Genomic DNA, 19,361 nt, shown 5'->3' with positions numbered 1-19,361 from the left:
ATCACAAATCCATTTAGATTTTCTTATAACCTATGCACTCTTGTGCAGAATGACTTAAATCTATTTTGCATTTATATTTTTCATGGAAGAGAATATTAGTGCAAAATTTTAGATTTAAATTTTTTGTGGTGTGGAATCAAAATCGTGTAATTAGTGATTGCGTTACTGGAACATGGAGGTATTTGAAATCAATTTAAAGCCAAACGGACTAAATTTATATGTTTGGAACTCAAATTTTTAGCACATTTTTTTTAAGTACAAGCATATAATCTTCATAAACTAGCATAACATGTTTGAGACATTTATGTTAATATGTTTTAACATGTTGAGTTTGGGACATAACATTTTTTTAATATAATATGTGTGGATGCAAACATATATTAATTTAGAAATTGCCTATAAACATATAAAGGGTGGTTAAAATTTCAAGGGCCGATGTTGAATTTGAATAAAACACAAACTATTTAGGAAATTATTGTAATTTTATTTTATTATGATATATTGGTATTACTCAATTATGTATGGAACAAAATATCGGCCAAATGGGCGCCGCGACCTCGGTGGCACACTTTCATCCGATGGTCCAAATTTTCGATGACGCTGAGGCATAACGAATTATCTCATCCTTCAAATAACCCCAAAGAAAAAAGTCCAACGGTGTCAAACCACATGATCTTGGCGGCCAATTGACATCGCCATTACGTGAGATAACACGGCCATTGAATTTGTTGCGCAAAAGAGCCATTGTTTCGTTGGCTGTGTGGTAAGTGGCACCGTCCTCCAGAAACCACATATCGTCCACATCCATATCTTCCAATTCGGGCCATAAAGAGTTCGTTATCATCTCACGATAGCGAACACCATTCACAGTAACTGCCTGACCGGCCTCATTTTGGAAAAAATACGGCCCGATGATGCCGCCAGCCCATAAACCGCACCAAACAGTCACTCTTTGTGGGTGCATTGGTTTTCCGACAATCACTTTTGGATTCTCATTCGCCCAAATGCGGCAATTCTGTTTATTGACGAATCCACTGAGGTGAAAATGTGCCTCATCACTGAAGATGATTTTCTTCGAAAATTGATCATCCACTGTTGCCATTTCTTGGAACCATTTAACACGTTATTGGATTGTGTATCTCTCCATGGTTCAAATTGAGTAAGTCTGAAATAGAGAAATGTCAAATAAAATTCGGAAAAAAAAACTTGGCGTTTAGGTGTGGGAAAATATATTTTAAACAATTTTTTTCCCCTGATCTTTAGGATATTATTGTTTTGAGAAATAATTACGAAAATAAAATCAAGTGTTTATAAATATTTGCTATCAGCTACAAATATCACTCTGATATGTCCTTTGTCCAAACATTGCAATTCCCTTTAACAATCTATCGCGCTACAATGCAAATTCATATCAAAATGTAAATCACATTTCTCTTTTCCTTTTATAATTGCTTCAGTGAATGCAAATGAATCATGTTTACAACCTGTTGTTGTCTAATTATCCTTTGAGTCCTTAAAACGAAAAAAAGAAAGCAAGCAGAAGAAAACATGGAAATTCTCATTTGTCAACAATGTAAGTGGCAGCTCGTTATGATGAGGAAAAAAGCCTTTTGAAAAATACAATGAGAAGAATAGCAAGGAAATGGAAAATACGAAACAAATCATATAGAAAATATAAAAACCAATAACAGCAACAACATCCTCTCAATGTAATGGCAAGCTTTTTCACATGACATCCTAGTGATGTAGTCCGTCAGTCAATCAGTCACAATGTGAGAGTGCCAGTTCTCAAGAGGAAATTCTATTTCGTTCAATTCTGTTTTGTAGGTCTCCCTTCTCTCATGTCATCTTCTTCTACTTTTACGAGTATGGATGCCATTTTCCATCATGATGTGGTAGTAGTAGGTTGTAGTGAACATTCACTAATTCAGGTCAATCACTTTGAAATTTTCCATTAGAAAATAAACGATGTGAATGAATGAAATTAAATGATAATGAAAGTGCTTCAAAAGGATAACAACACCGAATGCTTTCTCTTCCGTTTTTTTCCGTTACTAAAGCAAAGCAGTAAAGAGCAAAGCAGATTGAAATAGAGAGATAATAGAACAAAATAGACACCTGTGAATAGCGAGTACGATGCTGCCAAAGCAATTCAATAACAAAACAAATTGATGTGCAACATCCTTAAAACCAAGATACAACATAATTTCTGAAATGGGGAAAAACAACGAAAGCAAATATGTTGGGAAAGGCCTTTATTGAAGGATGAATTCGTTATAAGAGTCAGGCGAAGTGTGGTATAGAGGGTCAGGGGTTTTGAACTTTGCAAAAATTTTCTATAGAAATATAATTTTGACAAAATTTTCTATACAAATAAAATTTTGACAAAATTTTCTATAGAAATAAAATTTTAACAAAATTTCTATAGAAATAAAATTTTGACAACATTTTCTATAGAAATAAAATTTTGACAAAATTTTCTATAGAAATAAAATATTGACAAAATTTTCTATAGAAATAAAATTTTATGTCACAATGAAAGTAGACAAATTCATACAATGCAGAAAAAACAAACTTATCCTCACGGATAAACTCCAAGTGTGTAAGAGGCTTTTCTCGATTCTAGAAAAATCTGTATAACTTGTCAGTGAGTCTATAGTTAACATGATATACACCAATAACATTTAGGCCTTGATTAAGGCCCAAAAGTATTAACTTCTCAGGTTATCCAGTTGGTTTTCTAGTAAATAACATCTCATTCTATGCCTGTAACTTGTAGAACCCCATTATAAAGGGAAACAGAGAGACGGAGTGTGAGAGAGAGGTGTATTTACCCTCTAGTCAATCATCAAAATGAGTATCGATGATGGAAATGTGTCACATCTCTTACCTCAACAAGGACTAATACCAAGTCGACGATGAGGACGACAACATCATAATTATCCATGTCTACTAAACAAAATCCCCTTTCCATGTTTTCCTCAAACCTCTTGTTACACAGAAAAACCCTCATACAACAACACCACTATGGCGTTCCACTTCTATGCCATTGCACGAGTACTGGCACTTGAATCAATTGAAAATTAAAAAATGTTTTGGTCTTTTCGTCTCTCTTGGCAGCTATCTCAGAACTTGGGACCAGCTACAGCACTCAGAAACTGATAGAAAAAAACTGTGGTAAGGGTAAGGTGCAAAAAAAATTGGCAAATTGCTGTTGGTGTTTAGGATTTGTGTAGACCTTATAAATATGTCCTTTGTAGGGAAAAATTAAAAAATTTTGAAAAAATTTTCTATGGAAATAAAACGTTGACAAAATTTTCTGTAGATAGAAAATTTTGACAATATTTTCTATAGCAATAAAATTTTGACAAAATTTTCTGTAGATACAAAATTTTGACAAAATTTTCTGTAGAAATAAAATTTTGACAAAATTTTCTATAGAAATAAAATTTTGACAAAATATTTTATAGAAATAAAATTTGTGACAAAATTTTCTGTAGATACAAAATTTTGACAAAATTTTCTATACAAATAAAATTTTGACAAAATTTTCTATAGAAATACAATTTTGACAAAATTTTCTATACAAACATAATTTTGACAAAATTTTTTATAGAAATAAAATTTTGATAAAATTTTCTATAGAAACAAAATTTTGACAAAATTTTTTATAGAAATAAAATTTTAACAACATTTTCTATAAAAGTTTTTTTTGACAAAATTTTCTATAGAAATAAAATTTTGACAAAAGTTTCTATAGAAATAAAATGTTGACAAAATTTTCTATAGAAATAAAATTTTGACAAAATTTTCTATGGAAATAAAATTTTGACAAAATTTTCTATGGAAATAAAATTTTGACAAAATTTTCTATAGAAATAAAATGTTGACAAAATTTTCTGTAGATAAAAAATTTTGACAAAATTTTCTATAGAAATACAATTTTGACAAAATTTTCTATAGAAATAAAATTTTGACAAAATTTTCTGTAGATACAAAGTTTTGACAAAATTTTCTATGGAAATAAAATTTCGACAAAATTTACTATAGAAATAAAGTTTTGACAAAATTTTCTATAGAAATAACATTTTGATAAATTTTTCTATAGAAATAACATTTTGACAAATTTTTCTATAAAAATAAAATGTTGACAAAATTTTCTATAGAAATAAAATTTTGACAAAATTTTCTATGGAAATAAAATTTTGACAAAATTTTCTATAGAAATAAAATGTTGACAAAATTTTCTGTAGATAAAAAATGTTGACAAAATTTTCTATAGAAATAAAATTTTGACAAAATTTTCTATGGAAATAAAATTTTCACAAAATTTTCTATGGAAATAAAATTTTGACAAAATTTTCTGTAGAAATAAAATTTTGACAAAATTTTCTGTAGATACAAAGTTTTGACAAAATTTTCTATAGAAATAAAATTTCGACAAAATTTTCTATAGAAATAAAATTTTGACAAAATTTTTTATAGAAATAACATTTTGATAAATTTTTCTATAGAAATAACATTTTGACAAATTTTTCTATAAAAATAAAATGTTGACAAAATTTTCTATAGAAATAAAATTTTGACAAAATTTTCTATGGAAATAAAATTTTGCCAAAATTTTTTATAGAAATAAAATGTTGACAAAATTTTCTGTAGATAAAAAATTTTGACAAAATTTTCTATAGAAATACAATTTTGACAAAATTTTCTATAGAAATAAAATTTTGACAAAATTTTGTATAGAAATAAAATTTTGACAAAATTTACTATAGAAATAAAATTTTGACAAAATTTTCTATAAAAATAAAATGTTGACAAAATTTTCTATGGAAATAAAATTTTGACAAAATTTACTATAGAAATAAAATTTTGACAAAATTTTCTATAGAAATAAAATTTTGACAAAATTTTCCATAGATATAAAATTTTGACAAAATTTACTATAGAAATAAGATTTTTAAAAAATTTTCTATAGAAATAAAATTTTGACAAAATTTTCCATAGATATAAAATTTTGACAAAATTTTCTATAGAAATAAAATTTTCACAAAATTTTCTATAGAAATAAAATTTTGACTAAATTTTCTATATAAATAATTTTTTGACATAATTTTCTATAGAAAATAATGTTGACAAACATTCCTATAGAAAACAAATCGACAAAAATTTTCTATTGAAAATTTGGCAACATTTTCTATAGAAATACAATTTTGACAAAATTTCCTATAGAAAACAAATCGACAAAATTTTCTATTGAAATAAAAATAAAATTGGCAAAATTTTCTGTAGAAATAAAATTTTAACACAATTTCCATAGAAATAAAATTTACTATAAAAATAAAATTTTAATAAAATTTTCTATGAAAATTTGATAAAATTTTTTATAGAAATTAAATTTTGCACTCGCCATAAAAAAGTGACCCTTTGCAAATGAACTTAATATAGTATCGGGCATTAATAAAAGAGAAGTTCAACACCCGAATAGACTGAATAGTGTAAGTGACCCCAAATGAATGGGCCGCATTTATAGCAACCCTAGTAGATCAATGAGATTTCCGTGGGGGCACATTGGTGTAGATAAGGGGGACTAACGATAGCATATGGTGAAGACGAGGAATCTTCTGTAGACACTACTAATCTACTATGTATTGGTTTATATTTCTTTTTACTCACCTCACCTTTGACTTTTAAAATCTTTTGGGACACACTCTATATATGATTCCATTCTCCACTATCATAGTCACTAGTATCAATACAAATTTGCTCATCTTTGCTATCATCATCATCAGCCATCGCCCGTCTGTTGTCATTGATGCTGTCTTTCATCATCACTTTACCCAAGCCACCATAGAGTTTTTGATATGAGGGAAACTGTTGGGGGAGAATAGAATATCATAGCTTTTAGATGATATCAGGTATTATGGGCTTTTAACATTTCATTTTCTTGCTTTTTTCCAATAGGGATGACATATAGGAAGTGGAAATGTGTATAGGGATTTCTACATAAAAAAATACATGAAAATTAAAAATAGTTACAAAATTCGTATTCCACATATAAATTTTACGAAATCTGCAATTGTGCATGTTGTCCTGAATGACCTGGATTTCATGCAAAAGTGGGACCCTGTTGATATGGCAAAAATATGATCACCAATGCCGAATCTTGACTAACAGTATGACAAGCAATACTCATGACATTAATTGAGTGAATCGTGATCCATAAATCTGTCTCCTTTGCCATCCCTAACATAAGCCCTATGGTATGGGGAAGTATATTTGAAAAACATGTTCATTTGCTAAATGTCACTCCACAAACATCTCGCTCATTCCATCAATTCTTTGCGGCCCTTTGTTGGCCAATGTTGTTGAAGTCTTATCATTGACTGGCTGATAGACAGCCAATAAGGAAAACAACAGCATCGGCTTCTCGTAGTGAAATCAATTTGTAAATGCATTTACGGTTGCTGATCGAAACAGTATTGCTGGGCAAAGGGAGTGCAATGTGCTAAGGGAGTGCAAACAAAAGGGAACTTTGATTAGAACGTTGTTTTTCATTTTTCACTTTCCCCATATGCATTTCGATACAACACGTATGAGGGAAAAAACCATAAAATGGAAAATCGTTTAGATGGATAATTGATATTGAGTACAGTTCTCTTATGAACTGAACTGGTCAATGGGAACTCTATATTGACAAGATTGGATAAAGATGATGAAAAGAAATTAATTTTGTTTTTATGTAGAAAGCACTACAGGTAGGTAGATAGGGATAAAAAAAGAGATGGAACAAAGAATGCAATATTTAGTATTTTTTAGAAAAAAAAACTTACCACAGAACGGTGGTATATTAATTGCTTTAAACGTGCACGAGTACATTAATAGAACGATACATAAAAAAATACATTAAAGAAAGAAAACAGGAGGTTCGAAAAACAAATCGGTTGTATTTGTGAATCTTTTAAAGTTGCCCTCAAATTTCTAGAATCAGAGTATTAAACGAAGCTGAAGCTTTTTGCATAGGTTAGGTTAGGTTAGGTTAGGTGGCAGCCCGATATTTCAGGCTCACTTAGACTATTCAGTCCATTGTGATACCACATTGGTGAACTTCTCTCTTATCACTGGGTGCTGCCCGATTCCTTGTTAAGCTCAATGACAAGGGACCTCCTTTTTATAGCCGAGTCCGAACGGCGTTTCACATTGCAGTGAAACCACTTAGAGAAGCTTTAAAACCCTCAGCAATGTCACCAGCATTACTGAGGTGGGATAATCGACCGCTGAAAAACTTTTTGGTGTTCGGTCGAAGCAGGAATCGAACGTATGACCTTGTGTATGCAAGGCGGGCATGCTAACCATTGCACCACGGTGGCTTTATTTGCATAATTTAATTCATAACAAATTGTCCCAGCGTTGAATTTGTCTTATTCAAAGCATCCAGTACAAATAAAACGTAAAAAGATAAAAAAATCCTTGTTTGTCATGATAGTCATTATCATCATAATATCAAACAACTGAATTTTGAATACTAAAAAGAATGTTAGTTCTAAAAGAATATTATGAGACATGGACTTTATTAACTTGTATTGTTGTTTTTATGACTTTATTGAATAAAATATGAATAAAAAAAAACTGCTTCGGTTGAGCTCTATTACGAATCTGAGCTGTTGAGAGTAACGGGTGTCATAAGTAAATATTAATTTGCCTTTAAGGCGACAAATTTAATACAAAAAATAAAACTTCGTTGGCCTAAAATTTCGTTTCGGGGGAAAATTTTGTTTTCGATGAATTGCCATTTTTATGAAATTTTGCAAAAAAAAAATCGCAAAGTGGGTACACTATGACCTCGGTAGTGTCATGAATTTTATGTTTGAGGAATAGCATCGACCCAATATTGATGACCAACAAAAAAAAAAAAATAGTTCCTCCGTATCGAAATTGTAGACCAATGAAGTTCTTTCTTATCTTTTTAAACTATGGTTTCTGCAGGACTATAATCCACTGTAAGGATGCAAAAACTTCTCGTCAATAACTCTTCGGTTTCGTAGCCCCAAAAATGGAAATGAGCCTCTTCAGATTTCGTGAACCATGATTTTTATACCCTTCACCACTACTGTGGTACAGGGTATAATTAGTTTGTGCATTTGTATGTAACGCCAAGAAGGAAAAGTCTGAGACCCATCGTTTAGTATACCAATCATCTTAGAATTAAATTCTGAGTCGATTCAGCGATGTCCCTCTGTCTGTCTGTATACACCCAGAGAAGGAATATGATCACCTCAAACATGTTTTAAGAGCAAAATGTAATTTTTGGGTGGTGACCATGTAACATGGTTTTCGCAACCATGTTATTTTCGTGGAAATCATGTATCTGATTTCGGCAAGCAGGTTATATTTGACGAGAAAATAACATTTTAGTGACAAACATGTTACATGGTCACCATACAAAAATAACATTTTGCTCTTGAAACATGTTTGAGGTGATCATATTCCTTCTCTGCGTGTATGTAATTTTGTGCAAAAAAGTACAGTTCGTAGTTTAAGTCCGATCGACTTCATATTTGGCACAGAGTTTTACATTGGCTCAAAGACAATCGCTACTGATTTTGGAAAAAATCGGTTCAGATTTAGATATAGCTGCCATATATATTTATCACCGATCTGGTCATAATTGACGTATTTATCAACGTATTTCCTCACAATTTCGGCCAGCCAAATATTTTGGGGCTTTCGTAAGATGTGAAAAATATCAGCCAAGTCGGTTCAGATTTAGATATAGCTCCCATACATATCTTTCGTCCGATTTGAACTTATATGGCCTCAAAAGCCAGAGTTTTGCCCTGATTCGCTTCAAATTTTGCACAAGGAGTACATTTAATAGTATCATTAAATTTCGTTGAAATCGGTTCAGATTTAGATATAACTCCCATATATATTTTTTGTCCAATTTTCACTTATATGGCCTCAAAGGCCAAAGTTTTGTCCTGATTTGCTTCAAATTTTGCACAAGGAGTACGTTTAACAGTATTGTTAATTGTGCTAAATTTGGTTGAAATCGGTTCAGATTTAGATATAGCTCCCATATATACCTTTCGTCCGATTTCGACTAATATGGTCTTAAAAGCCAGCGTTTTGCCCTGATTTGCTTACAATTTTGCGCAAGGAGTACGTTTAAGAGTATAATTCAGTGTGCTGAATTTGGTTAAAATCAGTTCAGATTTAGATATAGCTCCCATATATATCTTTCGCCCGATTTAGACTCATATGACCTCAAAAGCAAGAGGTTTGCCATGATTTGCTTCAAATTTTGCATAAGGAGTACGTATGAGTAGTATCGTTAAGCGTGCTAATTTTGGTTGAATAGCTCCCATATATATCTTTCGGCCGATTTACACCCATATGACCACGGAGGCTAAAATTATTCTCCCATTTATGTTTTTTGCTGAGATAGCAGGATTATTATTCTAACTATGCATGTCAAATTTGGTCAAAATCGGTTTATATTTAGATATAGCTCCCATATATATGTACGCCAGAGTAGGGGAAATATGATAGAATGTTTCATATTTTAGACCCATTTTCAATGGGAGTTACCTCCAATTGATTCGATAGTTTCCACATAGAATACATTTAATATGCTATTTAAGTGTGTCATCTTGATCTAATATGGCCAAAATACCCACATTTTACACAAAATTCTGTGAGGATTTCCCCATATCTTAGTCATATCCTACACACTGTAATGCCAAACTTTCCACAGAATGGTCGAATTTTCAATAAACCTCTTGTGGAAATATCGCCCGAATTGCCCAAATAATATATCACAACCCACAATTGACCACATATCTAGGCGAGATTTAACCAATATCCTTGTTAAATCGCCACTGCTGAGTAGCAAAAATTCTAAATATTACTCAGATTGTCCTATATCTCGAATACATATGTATCGCCCGATAAATCATAAATGCTATTTTGTACAATTGCATAAAAATTGCTTTTTTTACTAACATTGTGTTTCATCCCAGGGTATTAGCCGATTTAATTTTTAATTCTAGCGATTTTGTAGAAGTACAAAAAATTGTCTCCAAATCTTTTCAGATATAAATCAGATATGATAACACGAATTTTGGTCTACATAATGGTGAAGGGTATAATATAGTCGGCCCCGCCCGACTTTAGACTTTACTTACTTGTTTTAAACTATGGTTCCCGCTGGACTATAATCCACTCTAAGGATGCAAAAACTTCTGGTCAATAACTCTTCGGTTTCGTAGCCCCAAAAATGGAAATGTGCCTCTTCGCATTTCGTGAACCATGATTTTTTTACCCTTCACCACTATTGTGGTACAGGGTATAATAAGTTTGTGCATTTGTATGTAACGCCAAGAAGGAAAAGTCTGAGACCCATCGTTTAGTATACCGATCGTCTTAGAATTAAATTCTGAGTCGATTTAGCGATGCCCGTCTGTCTGTCTGTATATGTAATCTTGTGCACAAAGTACAGTTCGCAGTTTAAGTCCGATCGTCTTCAAATTTGGTAGAGAGTTCTACTTTGACTCAAAGACAATCGCTATTGATTTTGAAAAAAATCGGTTCAGATTAGGTATAGCTGCCATATATATTTATCACCGATCTGGTCATAATTGAAGTATTTATCAACGCATTTTCTTAAAATTTCGCAACGCCGAATATTTGGGGGCTCTCGTAAAATATACGAAATATCAGCCAAAACGGTCCAGATTTAGATATAGCTCCTATATATATCTTTCGTACGATTTGCACTTATATAGCCTCAAAAGCCAGAGTTTTGCCTTCATTTGCTTGAAATTTTGCACAAGGAGTACGTTTAATAGTATTGTTAAGTGTGCTAAATTTGGTTAAAATCGGATCCGATTTAGATATAGCTCTCATATATATCTTTCGTACGATTTGCACTTATATTGCCTCAAAAGCCAGAGTTTTGTCCTGATTTGCTTGAAATTTTGCACAAGGAGTACGTTTAATAGTATCGTTAATTGTGCCAAATTTAGTTGAAATCGGTTCAGATGTAGATATAGCTCCCATATATATCTTTCGCCCGATATGGACTTTTATGGCCTCAAATGCCAGAGTTCTGCCCTGATTTGCTTGAAATTTTGCACAAGGAGTACGTTTTATAGTATTGTTAATTGTGCCAAAATTCGGATCACATTTAGATATAGCTCCCATATATATCATTCGCCCGATTTGGACTAATATGACCACAGAGGCAGAAGTTTTACTCTGATTTACGTGAAATTTTGCAGAGCAAGTAGAACTGAACTTGGAACTTTGCACAGGGAGTAGAATTAAGGTTCTGGATATGCGTGCTAATTTTGGTTGAAATCGGTTCAGATTTTGATATAGCTCCCATATATATCTTTCGCCCGATTTTCCGTCATATGACCACAAAGGTCAAAGTTGTAATCCGATTTACGTGAAATTTTGCACAGAAAGTAGAACTAACATAGTAACTCTGCATTTGAAATTTGATTGAAATCGGTTCAGATTTCGATATAGCTTCCATATACATGTTTTTCCGATCTAGGTAAAACTGGCCGAAATACCCATATTTTCCTTATCAAATCGCCACTGCTAAGTCGAAAACTTATCAAAATGACTCAAATTTTCCTATTACTCTATTACACATCTATCGACCGATAAATCATAAATACAATTTTTGGAAGTTTCCTCAAAATTGGTTCAGATTTAAATATTTCCCATATTTTTTTAATAACATTGTGTTTCATCCCAGGGCATTAGCCGATTTAAATTTTAATTCTAGAGATTTTGTAGAAGCACAAAAAATTGTCTCCAAATCGGTTAAGATATAAATATTTGTATATGGTAATAAAAACCTTCATGAAGAAGTTAAGATGGTAACACAAATTATTGTCTACAAAGTGGTGAAGGGTATAATATAGTCGGCCCCGCCCGACTTTAACAGGTTGGCTGATAAGTCCCTCGTCTAACAAAGAAAAACACATTTTTTTGTCAAAATTCGTTTTTAAAGGGTGATTCTTTTGAGGTTAGGATTTTCATGCATTAGTATTTGACAGATCACGTGGGATTTCAGACATGGTGTCAAAGAGAAAGATGCTCAGTATGCTTTGACATTTCATCATGAATAGACTTACTAACGAGCAACGCTTGCAAATCATTGAATTTTATTACCAAAATCAGTGTTCGGTTCGAAATGTGTTTCGCGCTTTACGTCCGATTTATGGTCTACATAATCGACCAAGTGAGCAAACAATTAATGCGATTGTGACCAAGTTTCGCACTCAGTTTACTTTATTGGACATTAAACCAACCACACGAATGCGTACAGTGCGTACAGAAGAGAATATTGCGTCTGTTTCTGAGAGTGTTGCTGAAGACCGTGAAATGTCGATTCGTCGCCGTTCGCAGCAATTGGGTTTGTGTTATTCGACCACATGGAAGATTTTACGCAAATATCTTGGTGTAAAACCGTATAAAATACAGCTCGTGCAAGAACTGAAGCCGAACGATCTGCCACAACGTCGAATTTTCAGTGAATGGGCCCTAGAAAAGTTGGCAGAAAATCCGCTTTTTTATCGACAAAATTTGTTCAGCGATGAGGCTCATTTCTGGTTGAATGGCTACGTAAATAAGCAAAATTGCCGCATTTGGAGTGAAGAGCAACCAGAAGCCGTTCAAGAACTGCCCATGCATCCCGAAAAATGCACTGTTTGGTGTGGTTTGTACGCTGGTGGAATCATTGGACCGTATTTTTTCAAAGATGCTGTTGGACGCAACGTTACGGTGAATGGCGATCGCTATCGTTCGATGCTAACAAACTTTTTGTTGCCAAAAATGGAAGAACTGAACTTGGTTGACATGTGGTTTCAACAAGATGGCGCTACATGCCACACAGCTCGCGATTCTATGGCCATTTTGAGGGAAAACTTCGGAGAACAATTCATCTCAAGAAATGGACCGGTAAGTTGGCCACCAAGATCATGCGATTTGACGCCTTTAGACTATTTTTTGTGGGGCTACGTCAAGTCTAAAGTCTACAGAAATAAGCCAGCAACTATTCCAGCTTTGGAAGACAACATTTCCGAAGAAATTCGGGCTATTCCGGCCGAAATGCTCGAAAAAGTTGCCCAAAATTGGACTTTCCGAATGGACCACCTAAGACGCAGCCGCGGTCAACATTTAAATGAAATTATCTTCAAAAAGTAAATGTCATGGACCAATCTAACGTTTCAAATAAAGAACCGATGAGATTTTGCAAATTTTATGCGTTTTTAAAAAAAAAAAGTTATCAAGCTCTTAACAAATCACCCTTTATTATTCAACATAGTTCCCTTCAAGAGCGATACACCGATTATAACGACCTTCCAATTTTTTTATGGTAGTACTCCTTCGGTTTTGCCTCAAAATAGGACTCAGTTTCGGCGATCACCTCTTCATTGCAGCCAAATTTTTTCTCTGCGAGCATCCTTCTGAGGTCTGAGAACAAGAAAAAGTCGCTGGGGGCCAGATCTGGAGAATACGGTGGGTGGGGAAGCAATTCGAAGCCCAATTCATGAAATTTTACCATCGTTCTGATGATGACTTGTGGCACGGTGCGTTGTCTTGGTGGAACAACACTTTTTTTGTCTTCATATGGGGCCGTTTTGCCGCGATTTCGACCTTCAAACGCTCGAATAACGCCACTGTTGATGGTTTTTCCCTTCTCAAGATAATCGATAAAAATTATTCCATGCGCATCCCAAAAAACAGAGGCCATTACTTTGCCAGCGGACTTTTGAGTCTTTCCACGCTTCGGAGACGGTTCACTGGTCGCTGTCCACTCAGCCGACTGTCGATTGGACTCAGGAGTGTAGTGATGGAGCCATGTTTCATCCATTGTCACATATCGACGGAAAAACTCGGGTGTATTACGAGTTAACAGCTGCAAACACCGCTCAGAATCATCAACACGTTGTTGTTTTTGGTCAAATGTGAGCTCGCGCGGCACCCATTTGGCACAGAGCTTCCGCATATGCAAATATTGATATGACCAACATGTTCCTTGGTATCTTTAAGGCCTCTACTATCTCGATCAACTTCATTTTACGGTCATTCAAAATCATTTTGTGGATTTTTTTGATGTTTTCTTCGGTAACCACCTCTTTCGGGCGTCCGCTGCGTTCACCGTCCTCCATGCTCATTTCACCACGCTTGAATTTTGCATACCAATCAATTATTGTTGCTTCCACCGTATTTTTTCCCTTCAGAAAACAGTATTTTATCAAAACACGAAATTCCTTTTTTTCATTTTTTTTCACAATAACAAAAGTTGCTTCACAAAAGACGCTCTATCTCACAAAATAATTGACTTACAGACGGCAAATTTTGACATGAATCATTTAAAGCTTGGTACTATATAAAAATAATATGCATTTAATACTAGCGACGCCATCTATGTGTGAGACCGGGGACTTATCAGCCAACCTGTTAGACTTTACTTACTTGTTTTTTAATAACATTGTGTACCACCCCAGGGCATATGCCGACTTAAATTTTAAGTCTATAAATTTTATAGAACTCTAACAATTTTTGTCCAGATCGGGTCAGATTTAATTATATGTATATGGGAACATAAACCTTTATATATAGGACCCAACACATTGGACGGATTTGATATGCTATCGAAAATGTGGGCCTACAAAGTGGTGCAGGGTATAATATAGTCGGCCCCGCCCGACTTTAGACTTTCCTTACTTGTGTTAAAATGTTACTGATTTTCTTCTGCAGAGACTATTTCTTTATTTTTTTTTCATAAAAACTTGTCAATAATTTATTGGGGATTTTCGTGAGAAATTTTTATTTAAATTGGGGATTTTAGGGGACGCGGATAAGTGCCAGAAAAATACTGGCAACACTGTTGTGTAGTACTGTTGATATTAGAATTTTATTATAATACCCTTTTCCCCACATGTATATTAATTGTCTTTTTTCATAATTTCTCTATAATTTCAGAATAAATGCATCATCAATCGCATCAACGTTTAGCACAATGCAAAAGAACCAATGTTAACTTTAGAATATCCTAATGCACCAAAAATCCAAATGAGAAAAGTATTAACGAACGCACACAGGCTAATAAGGAAACGACAAATCCAACTACAACAACAACAACAACTAACAAATTAACCAAACAAACGGCTTCAAATCAACTACAACAACAACAAAAACTACATTTTGTAAAATTAAATCTAAGAAGCATAGAAGCAATAAGGCAATTTTAGCTTAAGAACAAAAGACTTAAACAAATTTAGGTGAGTTACCATTACCATCAAAGACGTACTACTTTCCAACAATCTTCCAATAATCCTCAAGAGGTTAAATTTATGATTGTTGATATTTTTTCTCGTTTCTCTTTTCGACGCCAGAATGTCTTGCACAGTATCAGAACTGCCGTCAGGATGCCGTTTACGCGGCATGAGTTCATCATCACAGAATGCAGGCAATAGCGGTAGTGGTTCCGGTAGCGGTGCTGGTGGCAATGGTTCCGGTGGTGGAGGAGGAGGTGGCGGTGGTGGTGGGGGTAATGGCCGCAACGTTGTCGCAAATGTCAACACTGGAGGCATACACATAGGCGACATCTTAAATACATCAAATACAATGGGAACAACGACAACCACTGGTGGTCTAACAGATGGTTCAACACCACTGCAACGTCAACAGCAACAGTCACAGAAACCCTGCTGCTTTTGCTGGTGTTGCTGCTGTTCGTGTTCATGGGCAAAATGGTGAGTATTGAGTCGAGTAAATATGATTTTCATGAAAGTAAAACCGAAAATATACCCCCAAATGGAAAGGGTTGATAATCGGGTCATGGGGAATTGAGGGAAATTAAAGAAGTTTTATGGTGCAGCTTAAACAAAAACTATTGCAAAAGTTTGAAAATTTGTATTTCGTTTCTTTATCAATATAACACGCTATAGCATGTACTAGTTTGTAATGAGGGTACACGTAAAAAAATTAGTTTTTGCTTGTTTAGAAACGAAATGGAATTGTTTACTGTTGAAGTAAGATTTGTTTCGCAGTATGAAGTATGGAAAGTCTATATTTAAAACTGATTTACATCTTAACCCGTATCCTGTACTAGTGGGTTAAAATTGCCCAAACCAATTTTATATAAGTAAATTTTTTTGTATGATCATTATTTCTACTTGAAACTTCTTAACATTTATTTTTTAGAATTTTAGAATTTTATTCTAAAGAACTAGTAGAGTTTAAAGCTCTGTTTGGCTGAGCCCTATAAAAAAGTGCCAAAACAATGTTTAAAATACATATATATGTATGAATAAATTCATATTGGGAAAATTTGACCCACTAATACAATATCCGGTATTTTTTTAAGTACATGATTAGGGTTAAATGTTTCCTTAGAGTAATTCCTTCCTTTTGTTCGTTGGGTATCAATACCGAATTCACGCTAAAAAAAAGTTTACTTGGATCCTAGGATTTTGACCTTTCTTTAAGGATTTTGGTATTAATTCCGATGCAAAGATGTGGCTTCCTTAAAATAATTTTTTTAGGGTCCTATCTAGCTTTAAGTCTAGGATCAATACAATTAAAATTAGTATACAGATCCCATTAATCGAGTTTTCATTCCCTATTTGCGATGCATTAATAAAAAACAAATTATTAAAATCTTTAAATCAAAGAAAAATCCTCAAAATAATGCATAGCCTATATTTAAAGCGTTTTTATCTTAAATCTAAAGACTCAAAAAATGTCAATGAATTTAAAGGGTATAATAAAGTCGGGCGAGGCCGACTATATTATACCCTGCACCACTTTGTAGATCCACATTTTCGATACCATGTCAAATCCGTCAAATGTGTTGGGTGCTATATAACATATAAAGGTTAATGTTCCTATATACATATATCTAAATCTGACCTGATCTGGACAAAATTTTTTATACTTCTACAAAATCTATAGATTTAAATTTAAAGCCCTGGGGGAAACACCATGTTAGTAAAAAACAAGTAAGGAAAGTCTAAAGTCGGGTGGGACCGACCATATTATACCCTGCACCACTTTGTAGATCTAAATTTTCGATACCATATCACATCCGTCAAATGTGTTGGGTGCTATATATAAAGGTTTGTCCCAAATACAAACATTTAAATGTCACTCGATGAGGACACAATTTGATAGACTTTTACAAAATCTATAGACTCAAAATTTAAGTTGGCTAATGCACTAGGGTGGAACACAATTTTAGAAAAAAATATGAGAAACATTTAAATCTGAAGCAATTTTAAGGAAACTTCGCAAAAGTTTATTTATGATTTATCGCTCGATATATATGTATTAGAAGTTTAGGAAAATTAGAGTCATTTTTACAACTTTTCGACTAAGCAGTGGTGATTTAACAAGGAAAATGTTGGTATTTTGACTATTTTTGTCGGAATCAGAAAAACATATAGATGGGAGCTAAACTAAATCTGAACCGATTTCAATCAAATTTAGCACACATGACTATATTACTAATTGTACTCCTAGTGCAAAATTTCAACCAAATTGGGCCAAAAATATCGGGCAAAAAATATGTATGGAAGCTATATCTAAATCTGAACCGATTTCAATCAAATTTGGCACACATGACTATACTACCAATTGTACTCCTTGTGCAAAATTTCAAGCTAATCGGGATAAAACTCTGGCTTCTGGGTCCATATAAGTGCATATCGGGCGAAAGATATATATGGGAGCTATATCTAAATCTGAATCGATTTCAACCAAATTTGGCACGCATAGCTACAATGCTAAACCTACACCCAGTGCAAAATTTCAACCAAATTGGGGCAAAACTCTGGCTTATAGGACCATATAAGTCCACATCGGGCGAAAGATATATATGGGAGCTATATCTAAATCTGAACCGATTTCAATCAAATTTTGCACACTTGATTATACTACTAATTGTACTCCTAGTGCAAAATTTCAACCAAATTCGGTCAAAAATCTGGCTTCTGGGTCCATATAAGTGCATATCGGGCGAAAGATATATATGGGAGCTATATCTAAATCTGAATCGATTTCAACCAAATTTGGCACGCATAGGTACAATGCTAAATATACACTCTGTGCAAAATTTCAACCAAATTGGGCCAAAACTCTAGCTTGTAGGACCATATTAGTCCATATCGGTCGAAAGATATATATGACAGCTATATCTAAATCTGAACCGATTTCAATCAAATTTTGCACACTTGACTACTAATTGTACTCCTAGCGCAAAATTTCAACCAAATTCGGCCAAAAATCTGGCTACTGGGACCCTATAAGTCCATATCGGGCGAAAGATATATATGGGAGCTATATCTAAATCTGAACCGATTTCAATCAAATTTTGCAAACTTGACTATACGACTAAGTGTTATGTTTGTACAAAATTTCAAGCAAATCGGTATAAACCTCTGGCTGCTGGGTCCATATTAGTGCATATCGGGCGAAAAATATATATGGGGGCTATATCTAAATCTGAACCGGTTTCTTCCAAATTCAATAGGGTTCTATTCTGACCCAAATTAGGAACATGTGCCAAATTTGAAGGCGATTGGACCTAAATTGCGACCTAGACTTTGATCACAAAAATGTGTTCACAGACAGACGGAGGGACGGACGGACGGAGAGACGGACATGGTTATATCGACTCAGGGACCCACCCTGAGCATTATTGCCAAAGACACCATGTGTCTATCTCATCTCCTTCTGGGTGTTACAAACATATGCACTAACTTATAATACCCTGTTCCACAGTGTGGCGCAGGGTATAAATATGGGAAACATTTAAATCTTAACAAACTTTGAGGCATCTTCGCAAAAGTCCATTTATGGTTTATAGGTCGATAGATATATTAGAAGTATAGGAAAATTGGAATCATTTTTACATGTTTTCGACTTAGAAGTGGCGATTTTTCAAGAAAAATGTGGTTATTTTGGTTATTTTTGTACAAATCGGAAAAACATATATATGGAAGCTATATCTAAATCTGAACCGATTTCAACCAAATTTGACATGCATGGCAGTTATGTTAATTCTACTCCCTGTGCAAAATTTCACGTGAAACAGAGTACAACTTTGTCCTCTGCGGTCATATTAGTTTAAATCGTGTGAAATATATATATGGGAGCTACATCTAAATCTGAACCGATTTCACTAAAATTTAGAACACTTGACTATACTACTAATTGTACTCCTTCTGCAAAATTTCAAGCAAATCAGGGTAAAACTGTGGCTTGTGGGACGGACGGACGAACAGACGGACATGACTATATCGACTCAGGAACCGATCCTGAGCAATATTGCG

The 19,361-nt window shown here is 33.8% G+C and overlaps 1 protein-coding gene across 5 annotated transcripts in view; it reads left to right on the top strand.

Annotated features, from left to right (window-relative positions):
* Positions 1 to 19,361, top strand: part of Dhit (regulator of G protein signaling double hit) — a 109,157-nt gene that overhangs the window by 19,900 nt on the left and 69,896 nt on the right. For all 5 annotated transcript variants that reach the window (XM_075311019.1, XM_075311023.1, XM_075311021.1 and 2 more), the window contains 2 exons: positions 15,010 to 15,308; positions 15,423 to 15,782. In XM_075311019.1, coding sequence (XP_075167134.1) covers positions 15,424 to 15,782 — 359 coding nt within the window. In that variant the 5' untranslated portion in view covers positions 15,010 to 15,308; position 15,423. The remainder of the gene's footprint in view (positions 1 to 15,009; positions 15,309 to 15,422; positions 15,783 to 19,361) is intronic.

The sequence above is a fragment of the Haematobia irritans genome, chromosome 5, assembly GCF_050003625.1.
Source record: "Haematobia irritans isolate KBUSLIRL chromosome 5, ASM5000362v1, whole genome shotgun sequence".
In the NCBI taxonomy this organism is placed as follows: Eukaryota; Metazoa; Arthropoda; class Insecta; order Diptera; family Muscidae; genus Haematobia; species Haematobia irritans.
This window is presented reverse-complemented; position numbering and strand designations above follow the sequence as displayed.